The 19,362-nt window shown below is 42.2% G+C and overlaps 1 protein-coding gene across 16 annotated transcripts in view; it reads right to left on the reverse strand.

Annotated features, from left to right (window-relative positions):
* Nucleotides 1-19,362, reverse strand: part of LOC139380206 (leucine-rich repeat flightless-interacting protein 2-like) — an 87,084-nt gene that overhangs the window by 33,105 nt on the left and 34,617 nt on the right. For 9 of the 16 annotated variants that reach the window (XM_071122690.1, XM_071122688.1, XM_071122691.1 and 6 more), the window contains exons 2-7: nt 19,227-19,313; nt 6,663-6,680; nt 6,326-6,394; nt 5,201-5,245; nt 2,958-3,008; nt 2,624-2,659 (exon numbers count right to left, since the gene is read on the reverse strand). In XM_071122690.1, coding sequence (XP_070978791.1) covers nt 2,624-2,659; nt 2,958-3,008; nt 5,201-5,245; nt 6,326-6,394; nt 6,663-6,680; nt 19,227-19,313 — 306 coding nt within the window. The remainder of the gene's footprint in view (nt 1-2,623; nt 2,660-2,957; nt 3,009-5,200; nt 5,246-6,325; nt 6,395-6,662; nt 6,681-19,226; nt 19,314-19,362) is intronic. The other 7 variants (XM_071122684.1, XM_071122681.1, XM_071122685.1 and 4 more) reach the window with 3 other exon arrangements.

Here is a 19,362-nt window from a genome sequence, read left to right on the forward strand (position 1 = left end):
ATTTAACTACAGTTCTTTAACACTACGGTATTTTCCATGATTACTCACCATAAAACATTTCTCTCTGAGAACTCAGACAACAGTGCCTAAAATAGTTCTGAGTCGGTGTCTAAGTCCCAAATGGCACCCGATTTGCTATATAGTGCACTACTTTTGAACAGATCCCTATGGGCCCTGGTCAAAAGTAGTCACTATAAAAGGAATAGGGTGCCATTTATGATGCAACTTGTGTTTGTTTTGGAACAGACAGTTGGCAGTCAGGCTAGCCAGCTCTATAAGTCGATTTACTCCATGGCACTAGCCAGGGACAAACATAGTTGTCCACTGAAGAAATTAACCATACTAACACCCAAGATGACGCTGTAATGTAACCAAACAAGCTAATTATGGTTTGATTAAAGAAACATGTAAGACAAGTGCTTGTTTAGGGTTAGGAGGGGCATTAGTGGTTCAGATGGTAAAATAGTATTAAACTGGGTAGTTCGAGGCCTGAATGCTGATTTACTGACAGCCGTGGTATATCAGACCGTATACCACGGATATGACAAAAGTTATTTTTACTGCTCTAATTACATTGGTAACCAGTTTATAATAGCATTAAAGCACCTTGGGGGTTTGTGGTATATGGCCAATATACCACATCCCTCAGGCCTTATTGTTAAATATAACATTCAACTCAACTTTAGAACACAAACATCAAAATGTCAGGCTTTGTGTCACACAGCCATGTCAACATTCTCCAGAGTACACACCATGTCTGAACAACACGCTACAATAAGTCATCCATGCTAATGTTTGTGACATACACAGGCACACAAACCCAAGACTGTATGAAGTGGTTGATCCACTAAAAGTTTTGAGATTATGTTGCGGACTTAGAGGTCATTTGTGGTTTAGTACGCTACCCTGCATCACCACTTCATTGCTCCAGAACAGCGCAAGGTGGAGTTAGAGCACTGATTATGCTTTTGGATCCTACTGTGTCTCTAACTGACAATGAATGGGCGACATTAACCTAAATAGAAACTGATAATTGTGCACTACTTCAGTATTACTTACGAAAACTGTTGTTACACTAAGGTTTTTATTTTGTTAGGATTATTTTGCTCTTACTGTAGTACTGTAGGCCACTCCCGGCCGGTCACATTGTACAGCGCCTGAGTGGTGCAACGGTCTAAGACAGCTGTGTTCCTACAGATGCTGGTTCAATACCCGTGCCGGCCTCGACTGGGAGACCCATGAGATGACCTTAGGTTTCTCCCCCTCTACAGAAATAAATTATAAATAACCAACTGGCCTTATTTACAAATTAGTAACATGTCTCACACCATGTTCAAGAATGGTATTTTTCCTCACTCATTTTACGTTATTTGAAAACAATAGTCTCCAAAAATATTTAAGGGGCATTGCACGAATAATGGCGCTGACTAGGGAAACGTTCCCGCTGTTCTGTTCTTAGTGCCAGTCTGCGCGTTCAAACTAAAACAATGTAATAATGGCATCTTTATGCTTTCATTAATAAAATAATGATAAAAAAAACTTTCAAAATGCCGATGTTTATTTAGTTATGAATCCATAACGAATTACCATGGTAATAAATATCACTGAATTACAGAAATATCCTTTATTTGTAATTATTGCCAGAGAGTCACGTCATATTATTCCATATACTGTAGGCCTATCATAGGAAACATGAGTCTCACTAGTGTTGAGTAATGTGCTGTTAAAAGTGGTGTAGGTCTTATTTAAAGAGTATATTGAAGTTAGAAGCAACAGGATTTGAAGGAAAAGCCTAAAACTATTTTAGCACTGTTTCCCACTGCTCTGAGACAAGCTTTGGGGACTGGTCTTGATCAATCAATGAGATTTTTATTTTCACTGAATCTTCTTTTGGGTATTGGTTAGACTACAATTATACAATTAGGGTGTTGAAATGTTATGCTCTTAGTGTAACCTTTATTTAACTAGGCAAGTCAGTTAAGAACAAAATCTTATTTTCAAGGACAGCCTACTCCTTCCTCCCCGTCGTGGAATTGAACCCCGGTCTCCCGTGTGTCTGCATTCTCTAGTACAGCCACTACTGAAGGCTATCAAATACTTCTCAAAGATGCCCTCTGGTGGTCAAACTAGCACTAACAAGCATTAATGGTACCAGTGGTTCACATTTAAATAACGTACCATAGAATTCTGAAAGACCATGCAAGCTGCACCGCAGTAACGCTGCATCTTTAAAGGACTGTAGGATAACAATGCATTGCAATCTTCCCAACACACATTAAACCACGATTAGTAACGATCACATCTGCAGTTAATCAAACTGATGAGTTAACAATGTAAATAATGAATCAACATCTACCAAACAATTTGTAGGCTTTCCTGTGAAACTATTCTGCTGTCGCTAAGGGACAAAATTATATGGTTGGTGCCTGATCCTGGTATGCTAAATTTTCTCCTAAGAGGACTGTCATGTTTTGGTACTCCATCGTTGCCTTGTTCTGAATAGAGTTTAAATGGTAAACTAACAACTACATGTTGTTACTAAAAACTGACATAAAGACCATTATGGGATGCAGTAGGGTTAGATGATCACTCCAGGTTAATCTCACAGCAGGTTAAGTCTTACCCCTCTTCCGTAGGCCCCTATTGCATCAAGATCCGACTGCTCAAAGACATAAGAGCATCGTCACCAAGGGTTTAAGCACCAAGTGATGGTTGTACTTGTTACCACTTCTGAGCAGCTATGGAAACACACATGCTTACCTCTTTATGCAAGTTGGTAGAAATTGCCCTAACCACTGGTTTTACTGTCCCTAATCGTTTCAGTTTGGATTTGTAACTGGAAAATCTGATCCAAAACCTGTGTTTAGGGGCAACTTCTACCTCAAGCCTCTTTACCAAGTCAGAAATTCTGCCATTGAATTGAAAACAAAAGATGTCAACGTTAGAGTGATACTGACCCTCACACTGCCTCGGCTGCCCACAGACATCCGCTCCTCATCGTCTGAGATCTGTGTGGGAAACAAAACAATTAAGTAGATGTTCTTCGATTGTCCAGTACAACATCTGTACTTGGGAAAAAAATATTCAATATGTGGTTTCACAGTCAAATTAAGAAACACAAATTCCAATTAATTTTTTGATACACAATGAGGAAAATTTAATTTCAATTTACTCCATGAATTGGAGTGTAATTTCACCCCAACCCTGGTGTTTAACACGGTTCACTGAAACACCGCAGAAATGAATCTCTCCCCTCCGTCTGTAAATGACTTGACTGTGACCGTTTTCTCTGTGCTCCCCAGACTGGCTGTACAAACCAGATTATGCGCCTGAGAACACAGCACAATGGCCCAGGGCAGTGGAGTCAGAGTGGGCCACACTGAATGACAGTGTGTGAATTATTGGCACCCTTAGCAAAAATGATAATTACTATACTGAGCTATATTGTATGCTCAAAAAGATTGGGAAATTATACTATTTTATAATACAATTGCTCAGGTAAAGAGATGTTTAAAGAGATTCTCCGGTACTTTCGTATACTTTTTAGCCAGTAGTTCTGAAAGTAGCGCTCACGAGCCAAAAGTGGTCCCAGAAAAGTGTGTACCCACATCACATGTGCAGATATGTGCACCACGTCATTGCTCTTTATTTTGCTCTGCTGTGGGTATATGATGTGCCTCTGGCTAGATGTCACTCAAATGGCTAAGGGCTGAACCTCGTTGGCTAGAACTTGAATTGCTAGGGGGCTGGCCCACGCGAGGAAAAAAGGCACTGCACAGCTTCATGAAAAACAGTCGCTTTCAAACTAGGGATTTTGTGGCTAATTGAGATGCATAATCTATAAGCAGAATTACTATATTATGAACCTCACAATGACACATTCAGCCCAAAAAGTGAGGTTTGAAAAACACTTAGTCGCCGCCAAAGTTCCAATTCATGTCTTTAATCAAGTAATATATTTTTTTATCATCTCAAAAAAGGTAGGGGTTAAAATTATTGACACCTCTGTTTTCAATACTTCACCTTAAGGATAACGACACTGAGCCTCTTTCTAAAAAGTTTGAGTTGGATAAGATATTGGGAGGGATTTTAGACCATTCCTCCATACAGAATCCTTCTAGATCCTTTGTCTGCACTTATGGACTGCCCTCCTCAATTCAAACCACAGTTTTTCAATGGGTTTCTAATTTCAGGTAATCTGACCAAAGCACCATGTCCAATCCAAGTGCCAATGCTATTTAGGAAACACCAGCGGTGGCTTTGGCGTCGAAATGAGAATGCATGAGCAGAAAATAATACCGTAAAACATGGTGGTGATTATTTGATGTTATGCGACTATTTTGCTTCCACTGGTCCCGGGGCCCTTGTTAAGGTCAATGGCATCATGAACTTTACCCAGCACCAGGACATTTTAGGCACAAACCCGATTGACTCTGCCAGAAGGCTGAAACTTGGTGCAAGTCCCGCAAGAAAATAACCCCAAACACACCCACAAATGAATTGTTAATTGGTCATAAAATCAACAATTTGTAATGGCCATCTCAGTCTCCAGACCAGAAACCCATTGAATTTGTGAGAGCAGTGCATACGAACAGACAAAGGATATCAAGGATCTGGAAGGATTCTGTATATAGGAATGGTCCCAATGTGTTCTCCAACTCATAAGACATTTTAGAAAAAGGCTCAGTGCAGTTATCCTTCCAAGGTAAGGTATTGAAAACAGGGGTGTCAACAATTTTAACCCTTATCTGTTAGAGAAAAACAGTATTACGTGTTAAACATTTATTTCTCTGAGAAATTGTATTAGTATAACATTATTTCCCCAATATAACTCAGTATTTGAATTATTTATTTTATACAGTAATTTTTGCTCATCTTTATCAAGGGTGTCAATAATTTCAGACCTCACTGTTTATCCCAACAAGCATACTATATGATATAAGGCAAAATATTGCCGATCAACACATACTAAATAGTATCCTAGTATGGATTGGATATTGGACCTTGGAGTGTATTGACTGATAGGAAACAAATATCACTGTCACTTGAACAAAAGCCAGCTGACATTGTGACTCTCCAGCACCTGAGTTCCCAAGGTATCAAGTCACGGTTCAAAGAAATGAAAGTTGCTTTTGTCAGATGATGGAGACAGGAAGGTGCAAAGAGAGATGGTGGATGATAGGAGGAGAGGAATACACACCGAAGTATGTCTCTGTGTGGGGCGTGAGTACCTCTCACTGTCCTCCTGGAGGAATGAAAAAGGAAAATAGGACACAGGTAGAGGTCAAGGTTCAAATGACAGGAGAAGGATGAAACACTTAGGACAATGTCAACATTGATGTTCATATAGGCACGTTAGAGAGGGGTTTCAGCAAGCACCCAAACAAACAGAAATTCAAACTCGCACTAGGGCACACTTACGTGCAAAAACTCACACGACATTATTCCAAAGGAGGACTTCTAGCATGTATGCACACTTTTTCCAATTCAACTGTGGCTATTAAACTGAGGAGAATTGAAAGTGAAGGGTAATTGCCTGCTAACCTTTGAAAGTGAACAATTCTCAATGGTCAAGTGCACTGCATTCATTCCCTAAGCAGCCATGCCTGCAGTTCATCACATCACTATGGCCATGGATACTGATCCTGTCACCCAACCACTCAAGTAGACATGGTTACACAGACAGGACAGAGATTCGTTCCTGTCCTGCAACTGTAGCTTTCATCACATGCTGTGGTTGGTTACTCGTTATTGTTTCCCCAATACCTTCACATAATTCAGCATTTGTCTTTTAAAAACACAATATGACAGGAGAGACATGTCACACAGTGTCCAGTCTGAACCATCCAGGAAAACTGCAAGAATAAGACCGTCGCTTGGCAGTCAAGGGGATCATCAAAACCCAGGCAGTCTACACGAAAAGGGATAGGACATGCAGATCCAAAACCCATTCAACATGCACATAAAGTCTGTGGATTATCATTAGATGTGCGGCCTTATAAATCAACAATCCGCTCTAACCTGTAAGCTAAAGTTATATTGCACACAAAAGGCTCTAAAAAAATAAAAAATATGAAAAACAAATGCCATATAGGTTTAAGAGGAAAGCCCTTTTTTAAATCTCAGCTATTCCCCATGGCTAAGAACATTCATAACATACCACTGCCTCTCTGGCATTATTAACAGCTTTGAAGACTGAAAGAGAGTGATAGTGAATTACTTTCATGCATTATTCAAAACAAGCTATTATTCCACAACTGTTAGTGCAGCTAATTCATTAACAACGCTTAGTTTGTCAAAGGTTAATTCTTGTTATTGACTGTACCATCCATTGCTCGATGTGTCCCCATTCGCTGTCTACTTTGTCTGATTTGTTGTCCAAGCCGTAATATTTCTGAGGAAAGAGCGTGTGAGGAGAGGAAGGAAGGGTGGAAACTCACAGCTCATCGAATAATCATCATTATCTAGTTATATGTACTATGTAGTCTAAAAAATTGTGATATTATATTGGCATAGACATTTCTGTAACAAATAACTAACATTTATACCGGGATCCATGTCTAAATTGAAGAAAAAAACAGAAAATTATTTTTTACTACTGACAAGATGATAATGAAAGTTTAAAAACAGTACAGAAAATGTGGGGGGGACAAGAATCCTACCTTCTGAACCTGATAGATCTATACATTAACACCACAGGAGGAGCAGCCAGGGCAATGGAGGAGAGGAACCAGGAATCAGGGACAGAAAGGGAAAGAATACAAGAAAACAGAGTGACATTGAGGAACAGAGAGAGATAAAACATGATAGACAGCCGCAAAGATGGCGAGAGAGAATGTAAAGCTGTATACGGTATGTATGTAAAGCTACATAGAAAGCGAGAGAACAGTACAATAATTAGGGTGGTGTCCACACCGAGGCAAATTATTACTTATGACAGGGACTTGGCTGTGGAATGTGCCATGGATATAGCGTGGCAGGCCAACAGTAACCGACCCCAGGAACGTCTCAAGAGTTCACATGATGGTCTCGGGAGGGACCATGTGATTGGAGTCACCAGGGTAAGCATGATTCTTTCCGACCGTGGCTCCTTAAGGTTAGTGACAGCCTGTTGGAATCTCAACAGTAGCATGACCCGTGTCACCTGGCACACGAGGCAATCAGCCAAAATACTGTACACTTTTCTTTTGACAAGATCCAAAACATGGCCTGTTTCTTTCTAGGAGGGGATGTTCCTCAGCGACAGTGTCAACACATTATTCTATGATTCACCAATATTGCCTTGCATTTAAACTCAATTGTCTTTGAAGAGATCCTAAAAAACGACATGCATTTCAGTCAGTGCTGCTGTACAAATAGGTAGCAGACAAAACCCCAGTAAATAGACTTTCATAGCCAGATTTCCTAAAGAACGAAAGGGTACACTACGACACTAGCTAGATCAACAGTGGTCCCTCCTTTAAAAGTTGTGTCATACTGCAGCACACCTTGCGGGCTGCTGCAGCACTCTATGGCACGCTATTCGATTGTCAGACATTTTTTAACATTAATGTACTAGTTCGACCACCAGAGGTTAACTTTGAGAAGCATTTGATAGTCTCCCATATTGGCTTTACTAGAGAGTTTAAAACCTTGGTACATGGGATTGATTAAGACATTTGGCTTAATTAATTTGATTAATATTATGGTGTTTCTATTCGAGAAAAACGAAAAATTAAACCCTCCAGGTTTCCGTTAGGATGGTTTGGAAAATATGGCGCTGTACAGCGTGACGGTCAGTAGGCAACAGCATAAGAGGATTAGAGGATTTTAAATTAAATATCTAACGGGCATAACATTTCCATACTCTAATTGTAGCGTAACCAACACTCACTTCGCCTATGGTAGGCCTACAGTATATCTAAAAACATTTTTTTTTTCAATGAAGTGACTCTCCGCCGATAATTACATTTAGAGGATTGGAGGATTCTAAATTAATATCTAAGGGGCATTTTCCGTTAGGATCTGTGAGAATATTTAAAAGGGTCTTTTTTTTAATCTAATTCTAAATTAAATAATAATAATAATAATAATAATAATAGCTTTCTTTAAAAAGTAAAGATATTTTGGATATTTTGCTTTCATTTAACCTAGAGTGAGCGATAAAAAGGCAATTCTTGAACAGACTGCGACAGTCTCACTAATTTGTAAATAAAGTCAGTTTGTTATTTAGATGTATTTATTTCTGGAGAAACCTAACTTGATGATTTAGCACTTCCGGCGCCGACAGAGATGGCCGCCTCGCTTCGCGTTCCTAGGAAACTATGCAGTTTTTTGTTTTTTTACGTGTTATTTCTTACATTAGTACCCCAGGTCATCTTAGGTTTCATTACATACAGTTGAGAAGAACTACTGAATATAAGATCAGCATCAACTCACCATCAGTACGACCAAGAATATGTTTTTCGCAACGCGGATCCTGTGTTCTGCCTTACAAACAGGACAACGGAGTGGATCCTATGCAGCGACCCAAAAAAACGACTCCGAAAGAGAGGGAAACGAGGCGGTCTTCTGGTCAGACTCCGGAGACGGGCACAGCGCACACCACTCCCTAGCATTCTTCTTGCCAATGTCCAGTCTCTTGACAACAAGGTTGATGAAATCCGAGCAAGGGTAGCATTCCAGAGGGACATCAGAGACTGTAACGTTCTTTGCTTCACGGAAACGTGGCTTACTGGAGAGACGCAATCCGAAGCGGTGCAGCCAACAGGTTTCTCCACGCATCGCGCAGACAGGAAAAAACATCTTTCTGGTAAAAAGAGGGGCGGGGGCGTATGCCTTATGACTAACGTGACATGGTGCGATGAAAGAAACATACAGGAACTCAAATCCTTCTGTTCACCTGATTTAGAATTCCTCACAATCAAATGTAGACCGCATTATCTACCAAGAGAATTCTCTTCGATTATAATCACAGCCGTATATATCCCCCCCCAAGCAGACACATCGATGGCTCTGAACGAACTTTATTTAACTCTCTGCAAACTGGAAACAATTTATCCGGAGGCTGCATTCATTGTAGCTGGGGATTTTAACAAGGCTAATCTGAAAACAAGACTCCCCAAATTTTATCAGCATATCGATTGCGCAACCAGGGGAGGAAAGACCTTGGATCATTGTTACTCTAACTTCCGCGACGCATATAAGGCCCTGCCCCGCCCCCCTTTCGGAAAAGCTGACCACGACTCCATTTTGTTGATCCCTGCCTACAGACAGAAACTAAAACAAGAGGCTCCCACGCTGAGGTCTGTCCAACGCTGGTCCGACCAAGCTGACTCCACACTCCAAGACTGCTTCCATCACGTGGACTGGGAGATGTTTCGTATTGCGTCAGATAACAACATTGACGAATACGCTGATTCGGTGTGCGAGTTCATTAGAACGTGCGTTGAAGATGTCGTTCCCATAGCAACGATTAAAACATTCCCTAACCAGAAACCGTGGATTGATGGCAGCATTCGTGTGAAACTGAAAGCGCGAACCACTGCTTTTAATCAGGGCAAGGTGTCTGGTAACATGACCGAATACAAACAGTGCAGCTATTCCCTCCGCAAGGCTATCAAACAAGCTAAGCGCCAGTACAGAGACAAAGTAGAATCTCAATTCAACGGCTCAGACACAAGAGGCATGTGGCAGGGTCTACAGTCAATCACGGACTACAGGAAGAAACCCAGCCCAGTCACGGACCAGGATGTCTTGCTCCCAGGCAGACTAAATAACTTTTTTGCCCGCTTTGAGGACAATACAGTGCCACTGACACGGCCTGCAACGAAAACATGCGGTCTCTCCTTCACTGCAGCCGAGGTGAGTAAGACATTTAAACGTGTTAACCCTCGCAAGGCTGCAGGCCCAGATGGCATCCCCAGCCGCGCCCTCAGAGCATGCGCAGACCAGCTGGCCGGTGTGTTTACGGACATATTCAATCAATCCCTATACCAGTCTGCTGTTCCCACATGCTTCAAGAGGGCCACCATTGTTCCTGTTCCCAAGAAAGCTAAGGTAACTGAGCTAAATGACTACCGCCCCGTAGCACTCACATCCGTCATCATGAAGTGCTTTGAGAGACTAGTCAAGGACCATATCACCTCCACCCTACCTGACACCCTAGACCCACTCCAATTTGCTTACCGCCCAAATAGGTCCACAGACGATGCAATCTCAACCACACTGCACACTGCCCTAACCCATCTGGACAAGAGGAATACCTATGTGAGAATGCTGTTCATCGACTACAGCTCGGCATTCAACACCATAGTACCCTCCAAGCTCGTCATCAAGCTCGAGACCCTGGGTCTCGACCCCGCCCTGTGCAACTGGGTACTGGACTTCCTGACGGGCCGCCCCCAGGTGGTGAGGGTAGGCAACAACATCTCCTCCCCGCTGATCCTCAACACTGGGGCCCCACAAGGTTGCGTTCTGAGCCCTCTCCTGTACTCCCTGTTCACCCACGACTGCGTGGCCACGCACGCCTCCAACTCAATCATCAAGTTTGCGGACGACACAACAGTGGTAGGCTTGATTACCAACAACGATGAGACGGCCTACAGGGAGGAGGTGAGGGCCCTCGGAGTGTGGTGTCAGGAAAACAACCTCACACTCAACGTCAACAAAACTAAGGAGATGATTGTGGACTTCAGGAAACAGCAGAGGGAACACCCCCCTATCCACATCGATGGAACAGTAGTGGAGAGGGTAGCAAGTTTTAAGTTCCTCGGCATACACATCACAGACAAACTGAATTGGTCCACTCACACAGACAGCATCGTGAAGAAGGCGCAGCAGCGCCTCTTCAACCTCAGGAGGCTGAAGAAATTCGGCTTGTCACCAAAAGCACTCACAAACTTCTACAGATGCACAATCGAGAGCATCCTGGCGGGCTGTATCACCGCCTGGTATGGCAACTGCACCGCCCTCAACCGTAAGGCTCTCCAGAGGGTAGTGAGGTCTGCACAACGCATCACCGGGGGCAAACTACCTGCCCTCCAGGACACCTACACCACCCGATGTCACAGGAAGGCCATAAAGATCATCAAGGACATCAACCACCCGAGCCACTGCCTGTTCACCCCGCTATCATCCAGAAGGCGAGGTCAGTACAGGTGCATCAAAGCTGGGACCGAGAGACTGAAAAACAGCTTCTATCTCAAGGCCATCAGACTGTTAAACAGCCACCACTAACACTGAGTGGCTGCTGCCAACACACTGACACTGACTCAACTCCAGCCACTTTAATAATGGGAATTGATGGGAAATGATGTAAATATATCACTAGCCACTTTAAAAAATGCTACCTTATATAAATGTTACTTACCCTACATTATTCATCTCATACGCATACGTATATACTGTACTCTATATCATCGACGGTATCCTTATGTAATACATGTATCACTAGCCACTTTATACTATACTATGCCACTTTGTTTACATACTCATCTCATTTGTACATACTGTACCCGATACCATCTACTGTATCTTGCCTATGCTGCTCTGTACCATCACTCATTCATATATCCTTATGTACATATTCTTTATCCCCTTACACTGTGTACAAGACAGTAGTTTTGGAATTGTTAGTTAGATTACTTGTTATTACTGCATTGTCGGAACTAGAAGCACAAGCATTTCGCTACACTCGCATTAACATCTGCTAACCATGTGTATGTGACAAATAAAATTTGATTTGATTTGATTTGATTAGCAGATATCACTTGCTTATACTCAGTCAACACATATCTTAAGAATATCATGGAAAATAATTCCATGCTCGTCTCAGAGCAGCATTAAACGGTGCTGAAATAGACATCCACAGCGGGAAGGCTATATATACACAATGATATTTTGGAGATTATTTAATTTTCAAAAACACGACAGTGAGCGATTGTAATCTGAATAAAAAGGCCCAAATAATATTTATAAAGGCCAAAATATAGCCCTGCTAATAGCCATAATGACACTGTACAACGTGACCGTGTGTTTGAAAGCGTATTTCAGTAAGCAACAATTTGTTTGCCTTCATTAGACAACTTTGTTCCAATATTTCTGTAATTCAGTAATATTTGTTCCCATAGTAATTTGTTATGGATCCATAACTAAATCAACAACTGCATTTTGAAAGAGTATTTTATCATTATTTTATTAATGAAAGCATAAAGATGCTGATGAAGAAATATAGTACTGTACAGTATATGCTGTTACATTTAGATAATAAAGCATTTTGAAGATAAGCCACCTGCGTTTGTTTATTAGGCTACTGTGCAGTCAGACAAGTAAACATAGCCTTCAATACATACTGTAGTAAACATGGGAAAGTGCCTAATTCCTTACATAAGGATGAGCAGACCATGTCCAGACTTTCTTGGTGACCTCAAGAACATTCAATAATGGCTGTACTAGAGAATGCGGGCACGCGGGAGACCGGGGTTCAATTCCCCGACAGGGAGGAAGGAGTAGGCTGTCCTTGTAAATAAGATGTTGTTCTTAACTGACTTGCCTAGTTAAATAAAGGTTACACTAAGAGCATTACATTTCTTCACCCTAATTTTCTAATTCTAGTCTAACCAATACCCAAACGGAGATTCAGTGAAAATAAAAATCTGATTGATTTATCAAGACCAGTCCCCATGCTTGTCTCAGAGCAGCGTGAAACGGTGCCAAAATAGTTATAGGCTATTGCTTCAAATCCTTTTGCTTCTAACTGTAATATACTCTTTAAATAAATAAGACCTATCACATTACTGAACACTAGCTCCAACTCAGGCTTCATCCATGTTACGAAGGTGGATATTGATCCCGCACTTGTCGCTAACTCAATCCAAGCTAGTAACCAAGCTAGTTATCAATTACCCTTTTTTTTCCCCACTATCGATAAAATAACAGTATTAAGTCATACGAAGGTTTTACTGCACATAAGTTAAATGCATCCTGACATAAAATTTGTAGTGTGACAAGTCTTTCATTATTACTGAATTTAACATAAAAGAACATCAACTATTCTACAGATGAAGGGATGATAATGCAGTCTTTGTGAGAGGGAGGGAATCTGATTTAATTGCTCCTCAACGCACCGCCCAGAGATTTCTTTCAGGATAGTGGAGTAGAGTTAACAGGTTAGAGCTGAAGTATTCGTTGCCATAGAAATTGGCCTGGCTAGAAGGTGAGCCACCTTTATGTCAACGGTTATCCCAAGTTGAACTCAGAACTGACCAAAGTTAGGTCCTCAAACCCACTATGTAGTATACCCCTCTGAACATCTTAAGAATTGGGATATTTATAGTTTATACATAGACAAAAACAGTTTTCACTCAGAACGGCACTAGTCGTCTTCATTAGCAGGTACATGCAGTACAGTAAAAAACTATTCTAATAGACCTGAATTGGGGAAACTACAGCGTTAAATGGTCCAAAACAGACCCAAAAGACAAAGTTGGAGACCAAACCTTCCCATGACACTATGAGATGAATTCACTTCATACAAGCTTAGAAATGTATTTATCATGAAATGCATTAGTTATTGCACTCACCAAGCGAAGTTTGATTAACTCCCTATGAGTGGTTCCTTAAAGTATTTGAAATTATATGATCTGGTCTCGGTGGAGGTCCACTTGAGCAAACAAGCTAACTCTTTCCGATTTTATTGAAAAACATGTTACAATGTTTTATATGCTGTACCTTTGAGCTCAGTCTGTGGTCACTGAGACAAAATCGCTCTACGAGCTATGTGAAAAATGTGCCACCTCTTCTATACTGTCCGCCAATCCCCAGCCATCAATGCTTTTCCTGGTTTTAAAAGACACCCTACCCCTCCAGTTTCACTGGCCTGTCAGTGGGCCACTAATCCAGATTTAACAGCACTCTCTCGCTTTCAGCCCTGCAGTACATGCTTTAGCTGGTGTGCGATTCTCAGTTCTACAGATCCATCATCAGTTGGGCTGACCCTTTCACCCACTGTTAATCTTCATTCATTAACTAGAAGTGCTGTTCAGACGGCGCCCTACCACTTCTTGACCCCACAAGTCCATCAGTCTCAATTAATGTTTTTTCTGCCTGACGTCTATGTCCGTGCTTGCGCCATTGGTCTGGCCAAAAGATCTTGCCCCAACCTTGGCAAAGTCCCCCCATGGCAGATTTACTGACCCTTTGTCATGGTTAATGCCCGAGACCTGTCGGAAAAGCACTTATTGTTAGAGTTAAGATTTGTGTCAGCGTTTCTCTTTCGAAGTTGGTCACCTTCAAGGACCTGAGAGCTGAACAAATGCGTTTGTCATTTCATCTCCAAAATATCACACAGGAACATGTGTACTTACAGTACCATAAACATATGTCCCATTGCCACAGGTATGCCACCTTTTATGATAAAAGCATTATGAAACAAAGGTGATACTGAAACCTCTTCTTCCAAGCTTTGGCAGCTGAGCTCTCTTTGACCTCAGAGCAAAAGATACCTAGCTTCTACCAACAAATGAAAGGTGACAAGCTTTTCGTCTCAGCGTCTGTGAGGCACGTTGGAGTCAGCATTCTGGAAAAGTTGTTCTGAGAACCAGCGTGCTTAAAGTGCCTCACAGCAACATGTCAATCAAGAATACAGATTTTTCTGGCGATTTCATTACAGAAATTGTTTGGGATTTAAGACGATTTCAAAGCAGAGATTGCAAATTAAGGTAAAACTTCATATCAAGGTCTGACCAAAGTATTTGATAAATGGTCAAGAACGAAAATCATCACTATTCATTATTCAAGTGTAAATAAACACGTAAACAATTACCTTGCCTCGTTCAGTGCAAGACCATTTATTAGATGAGTTACACAATCAGCTTAGGTACTGTACCTCCCGCTTCCCGTCCCAACTAGCTTCAAACATACTGGCTCACCTTTCTATTTGGAGGGGTCCCCGGACGCCCTTTAAGGGCAGCCCGAAACCCCCTCCCCGCCAACCACCGCCCGGCCGTCCTGCTGCGGTCACGATGCAAACTTAAGGTGTTCCATACAGATGTCGCCAATGACGATGGCCTGCCATGCAGACGGGATCAAGGAGGTTAAAAGTTCCCAGTTCAGAGGCTCAGGCGTTGCTACAAAGACAACCTGATGATTTAGGTTAGCACTACTGTAGATATACAGCTAGCAATCCACTCTTCTGGCTTGAGTGTTTCTACAATTGAAGAGGATATCTCCTAAAGTTATCATCCGGACAGTAGTGGAAAGCATAGTAGTGCTGTCCAGACATAACATCGTTGGAGCGGTATAAACGAACCACTGTTCGTCAACAAGAGGCTTCACTAAGGAGGACAGCCCGCTAAGCTACTTTGGGACTTGGCTTGAGGGTTTAAGCCACGCACACACATACACATTCACACACACCAAACACACCTCCTGACCAGACTAATCTGAACACTGACTGTTAATCCGGTGAGTATGACAGGGGGGGGGGGGGGGGGGGGTGCCTGCTCATGCATGCCTACCATAACACAGGGATGGTGCAATGTTTGCTCAACCACATGTTTTAAATGTGTGAGCATATGGCATGTGTCTCTCATTGCTGGCAAATTTCACATCTAAAATGGGACAAATGAGAAATGAGAAACTCACAACATAGTACACTAAACAACTAAAGTACTATCACAGTGATCATTCTGTACATTAAGGCAAGAACATATGGTTTCTTAGAGCAGGGTAGCAATGTTGGAGTAAGAATGAGCAGTGACTGTAAAGCTTTCTGTAGGATTATTGTGGTCTAAGAATAGTGACCCAAGAAAGGTGAGGCTCCCTTAGGTAGGGATCAGAGGTGCTAAACCACAGCAAGACACATTCACCATGTAACACATCAGAACAAAAACGTAAAAATCTAGAGACTAGAGCCTCTATCGGCAGAGTCAAACCAAATGGTGATTTAATGAACCTAAAAGGTGCTTGAGTCTGCAGAACCAAGAGGGAGGCAAAGCTAGCAGGGAGCATGTAGCATTATGCAATGCTTAAGTCCCTCTCAGGTAATACATCACTCTGATTTACATAACTTTAATGAACGAATTAATGATTACCCAATATTTTCGAATAGGAAATGTCCAATTCATGTATTGAATTTTGACTGAAATGGAATTTACCCCAGCCCTGCTTGATGGAGTACTTACTGAGACTGAGGGATTTACAATCTCCTATCGTCCAATCAGAGCCATTACTTAATCTCACAGCTGGAAACTAACCTAGAGACACTGCTAATACAAATCTCAGCCAATAAAAAAAACTATCCAAATACAACAGCTGAACACAATGTAAACATCTATTGGACCAAAGCAACATGATTTATAGTTCCGTTACATTAAGAAATAGTACACATAAACCGATGCGTCCTTGGTCATATGACAACTGAACAAGAGCGTCAACTACCGATGCTATTTGGTGAGTTCAACCCTATTACAGGGGCTGAGTACACTGGCTTACTGGTGCTCTTTCATGCCGTCCCTAGGAGGGGTGCGTCACTTGAGTGGGTTGAGTCACTGATGTGATCTTCCTGTCTGGGTTGGCACCCCCCCCTCTTGGGTTGTGCCGTGGCGGAGATCTTTGTGAGCTATACTCGGCCTTGTCTCAGGATCGTAAGTTGGTGGTTGAAGATATCCCTCTAGTGGTGTGGGGGCTGTGCTTTGGCAAAGTGGGTGGGGTTATATCCTTCCTGTTTCGCCCTGTCCGGGGGTATCATCGGATGGGGCCACAGTGTCTCCTGACCCCTCCTGTCTCAGCCTCCAGTATTTATGCTGCAGTAGTTTGTGTCGGGGGGCTAGGGTCAGTTTGTTATATCTGGAGTACTTCTCCTGTCTTATCCGGTGTTCTGTGTGAATTTAAGTATGCACTCTCTAATTCTCTCTTTCTTTCTCTCTCTCTGGCAGGAGCTGAGCCCTAGAACCATGCCTCGGCCAAGAGCTCCGAACGAGCTTCAACGCCATACAACACTCCTTCCGTGGCCTCCAACTGCTCTTAAACGCTAGTAAAACCAAATGCATGCTTTTCAACCGTTCGCTGCCTGCACCCGCATGCCCGACTAGCATCACCACCCTGGATGGTTCCGACCTAGAATATGTGGACATCTATAAGTACCTAGGTGTCTGGCTAGACTGTAAACTCTCCTTCCAGACTCATATCAAAACATATCCAATCTAAAATCAAATCTAGAGTCGGCTTTCTATTCCTCAACAAAGCCTCCTTCACTCACGCCACCAAACTTACCCTAGTAAAACTGACTATCCTACCGATCCTCGACTTCGGCGACGTCATCTACAAAATAGCTTCAGCAGGTGTATCTCACTGATCATCCCTAAAACCAACACCTCATTTGGCCGCCTTTCGTTCCAGTTCTCTGCTGCCTGTGACTGGAACGAATTGCAAAAGTCGCTGAAGTTGGAGACTTTTATCTCCCTCACCAACTTCAAACATCTGCTATCTGAGCAGCTAACCGATCGCTGCAGCTGTACACAGTCTATCGGTAAATAGCCCACCCAATTTACCTACCTCATCCCCATACTGTTTATATTTATTTACTTTTCTGCTCTTTTGCACACCAGTATCTCTTCCTGTACATGACCATCTGATAATTTATCACTCCAGTGTTAATCTGCAAAATTGTAATTATTCGCCTACCTCCTCATGCCTTTTGCACACAATGTATATAGACTCTTTTTTCCTACTGTGTTATTGACTTGTTAATTGTTTACTCCATGTGTAACTCTGTTCACACTGCTATGCTTTATCTTGGCCAGGTCGCAGTTGTAAATGAGAACTTGTTCTCAACTAGCCTACCTGGTTAAATAAAGGTGAAATAAAAAAAATAAAAAATGCCTCAGGACTACCTGGCATGATGCCTCCTTGCTGTCCCCAGTCAACCTGGCCATGCTGCTGCTCCAGTTTCAACTGTTCTGCCTGTGATTATTATTATTTGACCATGCTGGTCATTTATGAACATTTGAACATCTTGGCCATGTTCTGTTATAATCTCCACCCGGCACAGCCAACAGAGGACTGGGTCAAAGAGCATAAGCAGATAAATTTCCCACCAATTTGTACGTACAGAAGAAGCGGTCAAAAGGTAAACCAAAATCAGGGTTGGCAACTAGTAAGCACCATGTGTTCCAGAATATACTAGATGTAAAGATTGTATAACTTCAAGATAACTTTTTAAGATTAGAATCACCTTATTAAGAAAAAATGGTTCCAAAAAGGCAAAACTGGAACCCCTAATTCCCCGGATCTCTAATGACAGTGTTCTTGCTTGTTGTTTATACTTACGATATTAAGAGTGTATGCTAATTTGTTTGGTAGAAATCCCCAGCTGTGCACTCTCGTGAAGGATAAAGTGATAACAGTACACCATTAACACTGGTGACCTCTGTCCCCACCCTGGCACAGGATGAAAGGACCCTCAGCTTGATGAAACACTGTGTCCAGAGTTAATGCCTTCGTCTTTAATGACCAACCCTGGCCCCATGTGACCCTCCAGCTTCCCGAACCGTCTCCCTGGTCATGTGACGTGACTCATGGTGCCTAAAGCTTGGTGTGGTTTTGGGACCAAGTCTGTGTAAGGTACATTATTGCACCTGGTCTGTTATGTCTGACATTTGGAAGTGTAGTTGAAGTTCTGTATGTATGGATAATAATGTTGCATGCATGTGGTCTATGTGCTGTATAACATAGTGGGGCAAAAAAGTATTTAGTCAGCCACCAATTGTGCAAGTTCTCCCACTTAAAAAGATGAGAGAGGCCTGTAATTTTCGTCATAGGTACACTTCAACTATGACAGACAAAATTAGGGAAATTAATTTATTTGCAAATTATGTTGGAAAATAAGTATTTGGTCACCTACAAACAAGCAAGATTTCTGGCTTTCACAGACCTGTAACAACTTCTTTAAGAGGCTCCTCTGTCCTCCACTCGTTACCTGTATTAATGGCACCTGTTTGAACTTGTTATCAGTATAAAAGACACCTGTCCACAACTCAAACAGTCACACTCCAAACTCCACTATGGCCAAGACCAAATAGCTGTCAAAGGACACCAGAAACAAAATTGTAGACCTGCACCAGACTGGGAAGACTCTTTTTAAGTGGGAGAGCTTGCACAATTGGTGGCTGACTAAATACTTTTTTGCCCCACTGTAAGTGTGTACATTATGTGTGTATTGGGAATATAGTGCCCTCTAGTTGTACCTCTTTCTGTTGTCTCTCCAGCTCCTTCATACGGATTTCTCGGGCCTCTGCCCTGGCCGCCCTCTTTGCTGCCAGCCTGGCCTCTGCCTAGATTAGAGAGAAAGATGGGACGAATAGAGAGCAAGGGAGAATGAGA

This window comes from Oncorhynchus clarkii, chromosome 22 (assembly GCF_045791955.1).
Source record: "Oncorhynchus clarkii lewisi isolate Uvic-CL-2024 chromosome 22, UVic_Ocla_1.0, whole genome shotgun sequence".
Lineage (NCBI taxonomy): Eukaryota > Metazoa > Chordata > Actinopteri > Salmoniformes > Salmonidae > Oncorhynchus > Oncorhynchus clarkii.